The following is a 3,222-nucleotide window of genomic DNA, read 5'->3' on the forward strand; positions in this document are numbered from 1 at the left end:
ACAAATTAAGTCTTTTATAATAAATATTTGCAAAAATACAGAACCACTTAAAGTGATTATTGGCAGATACAAGATGTGATGGTTTCGCTGTGAAAACTGGATATCTTCAAACGTCTTGTTTGTTCCAACAAAACCAGACATTTAGACAACAATTTCGCAAATCCTCAGAAGGTGGATCCAGAGATGTAATATTCGAGTCATTGAATAATCATTGCATCTCGAAAACTACAGAACCAAATGTGGAGCCTTGAGTGACAACAATAACAACCCAGGAACCACAGGTGTAGAAACACTATTTTCACATACTTTTATTTCCACGGTTCTCCTAGCATTTTTTTTTTTTACATTATTATTTTTTTTACATAAGAACAGACTGTTATACACAGATATTGAAGCGGGGCAGAGGGGGAGGTGAGGGAAAGGAGACGAAAACCATACCAAATGGTGTCTACTCAAGCACAACAAAATCTATGCGTATAAAACTGTGTGGGTTGTTCCACTGTGGAGGCTCCAACCACTACCCCAATTCTTTTTTAAATAGATTAATAAAAATACAATCTTTTAAATGGACCTTTTTAAAGTGGACTGCAAAAATGAAAGAAGATCTAGAGGCATGATGACTGGATCGATAATGGAGGACGACGGTGCCACGCAGGAAGGGAGGAGCTGTGGTTCAGAGGTGGAGTTTCCTCCCGAAAAACAAAAAAGATAATGTTTAAAAATGGCACACAGCAACTAGCGCTGGCTACTTTTCACCATATACTTTTACACTCAACATGATCAACAACGGCACACATTGCGGAAGGAGGAAAATAATAAAATAAACAGAAACGTTCCGTCCGTCTGCCTTCGGAAACGTTGGCTCTCCGTGCTGTAGTGCTTCCTGTTAGACATGTTTTAGTGGAGAGAGAGCAAAGGGAAAGGAAATCGAGATGAAAGTGTGTGAGTGTGTTTGAAGGGTGAGAGCAGCTTTGTGTGTGTGACAGTGGTAGGGATGGCTCCAGTCTGTTTAACACATACGTACGTGTGTGTGTGTGTGTGTGTGTGTGTGTGTGTGTGTGTGTGTGTGTGTGTGTGTGTGTGTGTGTGTGTGTGTGTGTGTGTGTGTGTGTGTGTGCAGGGCGTGGTGTGTATCGGCAGAACTTCCTACAGTCTGCGGCCAAAAACAAACCCGCCTCTGCGTCACTTCTCTCGCAGCGACGTCTCTCACTGCGACTCATAAATACTCAATCTACGGATACCTAGCTAGGACATTTTTCACTCTTGCATAACACGGAGACCACATACACACATACAAATCACCGATGTGTATCTTCACAGTCCGCTGTGACCACACATCTCCATCAGACTGATCTCCAGTTTGGGAGCAGCACAGGGAAAGGGGGTGAGGGGTGAGGAAGGGGGGATCGGGGGAAGCCCTCCTGGAGTCACAGAGCTCGGGAATGTCGGTGCGCCTTCTTGTTTTTTTTGTGTTTTTAAAAATAGTGTTTCAAATCACAGATCCATTGAATAACCTGGCTGAGGTGGAGCGGGGCCTCCTTTGTGAGGAGGATCCAACATGGCCGCCCCACCAGCAGCAGCTCGGCCCCCCCCGCCTGCCTTCCTGCCGGGCGGCGGGTTGAGCGGTGTTCTTACACTTGGAGGATGGAGCCATGCACAGAGAGGCCTGTGGGATATGTGGAGAGATTCTGGAGCGAGAGGCGCGGGCCCTGTCATCTGTTGGCTGGAAAGTAGTTTGGGTCCAGGTAGTTGTAGCCCGCGCTCTGCGGCAGGCAGTAGTCCCGGTCCAGAAACGAGTCCTGCTGCTGCACCGGCTCCAGGTGGTGGTTCGGCTTGTGGGTCTCCGTCTTGAACAAACTGAAAGACGGGCAGTAAAAACGTGTCAATTGAAAGCTAAACCATTTGGACTTCAAATGGTTTGTGTTCATCCAACTGGACATCTTTTCCATCTGTACCCCTCTGAAATATCATGTCTTTTTAGAGTACAATGTGATAAGTTAGGGATGCTGCAAGCCACCCTAAGGACTAGATCGAGCACATTTCAATGGATCCATATCAGCTTAAATTTAGAGCGACTTAGGAAAAGGGTTATTATTATTATTATTATTATTATTATAAATGAACCCTACCAGATGGTCATTCTTTCTTTATAAAAACGATTAACGTCAAACAATAAGACAGGAATGACTGTTTATGGTTAATCCAGAGAAGTTAATAATGTGCGTCACTTTCAACATTGCAGACATTCAAAAGGGAAAGTGATCACAGTTTGAACCATAAAAACATCTCTTATGGTAGACTAATTATTATCGATTTTAGGTTTATATTATTGTTTTGTCCAATTCAAACTGCTAGTTGTTTTGTGGGTTTTTTCTCTGGCGGCTGAGGAAGAAGATCTCACCAGTCGGAGCAGTTGGAGCAGAAGTCGACGGAGTTGTCCTGCGGACAGTCCTGACAGTGCCACCTCACTCCCTGGATGGGATCCATGCCGCAGACGTCACACTGCACAAAACAAACACATCTTCAGAACAGCATTCAACTATTCTTTCATTCATTCATGAATAACAGTGATCAGCAAACACTGGACAATAACATTTGAATGTCTTGACTGCCTGTCATCACGTCATGGATAAAGTAGTCATTTGAATATGGAAATACGACAGTAGCACTAAAATATAAAGTATTATATATCCATCAAACTGTAACTATTTCCACTGTTTTCTACTAGTTCAAAGCTTCCTCTATTTCGTTGTGTGCTGCATTGTGGGATATATGACATCGCATTAAAAACTGGAGTAACTCTAGGGTGGATTCTGTCATTTTAAAACAAACTGTACCATGTTTAGAAATGGGAGAATGAATGCATAGTTGGCAACTGGACCCAAACTTCGTCCCTGTTGGCCAAATAATAGTCTCTCCTGTGACCCTGTCATTTAGTTACCTCACATACATTGAGCAGTGGTATATGATATGCAGTAATATGTATACAAATGTTGGTGTGTTGTAGGGCTGTATCCGAATATCCGAATATTCGTTCGCTGGAGTATTATTCGGGTTTCAATTTTGTTATTCGAATATTCGCTTCTTTTTTTTTCATTTATTGAAATCTCCAATATCAACTAAAGAGCTTGTGCCTCTTGGGGGGGTGCTAACACTTAACCATAAACGTTATCGTTTACTTTCTCCGTCTTTATATGTAGATATAACTTTTTCTCCATTAAT

The 3,222-nt window shown here is 42.7% G+C and overlaps 1 protein-coding gene across 1 annotated transcript; it reads right to left on the reverse strand.

Annotated features, from left to right (window-relative positions):
- Positions 1-289: 289 nt before the first annotated feature.
- On the reverse strand, positions 290-2,523 carry LOC104950552 (ZZ-type zinc finger-containing protein 3-like). Its single transcript, XM_010777092.1, has 2 exons — positions 2,402-2,523; positions 290-1,857 (listed from the first exon to the last, which is right to left on the reverse strand). The coding sequence occupies exons 1-2, from the start codon at positions 2,485-2,487 to the stop codon at positions 1,713-1,715; spliced, it is 231 nt and encodes a 76-aa protein (XP_010775394.1). The 5' UTR covers positions 2,488-2,523; the 3' UTR covers positions 290-1,712.
- Between the last annotated feature and the right edge of the window lie 699 nt (positions 2,524-3,222).

The sequence above is a fragment of the Notothenia coriiceps genome, unplaced genomic scaffold (genome assembly GCF_000735185.1).
Source record: "Notothenia coriiceps isolate Sejong01 unplaced genomic scaffold, NC01 NC01_scaffold00017756, whole genome shotgun sequence".
NCBI lineage: Eukaryota > Metazoa > Chordata > Actinopteri > Perciformes > Nototheniidae > Notothenia > Notothenia coriiceps.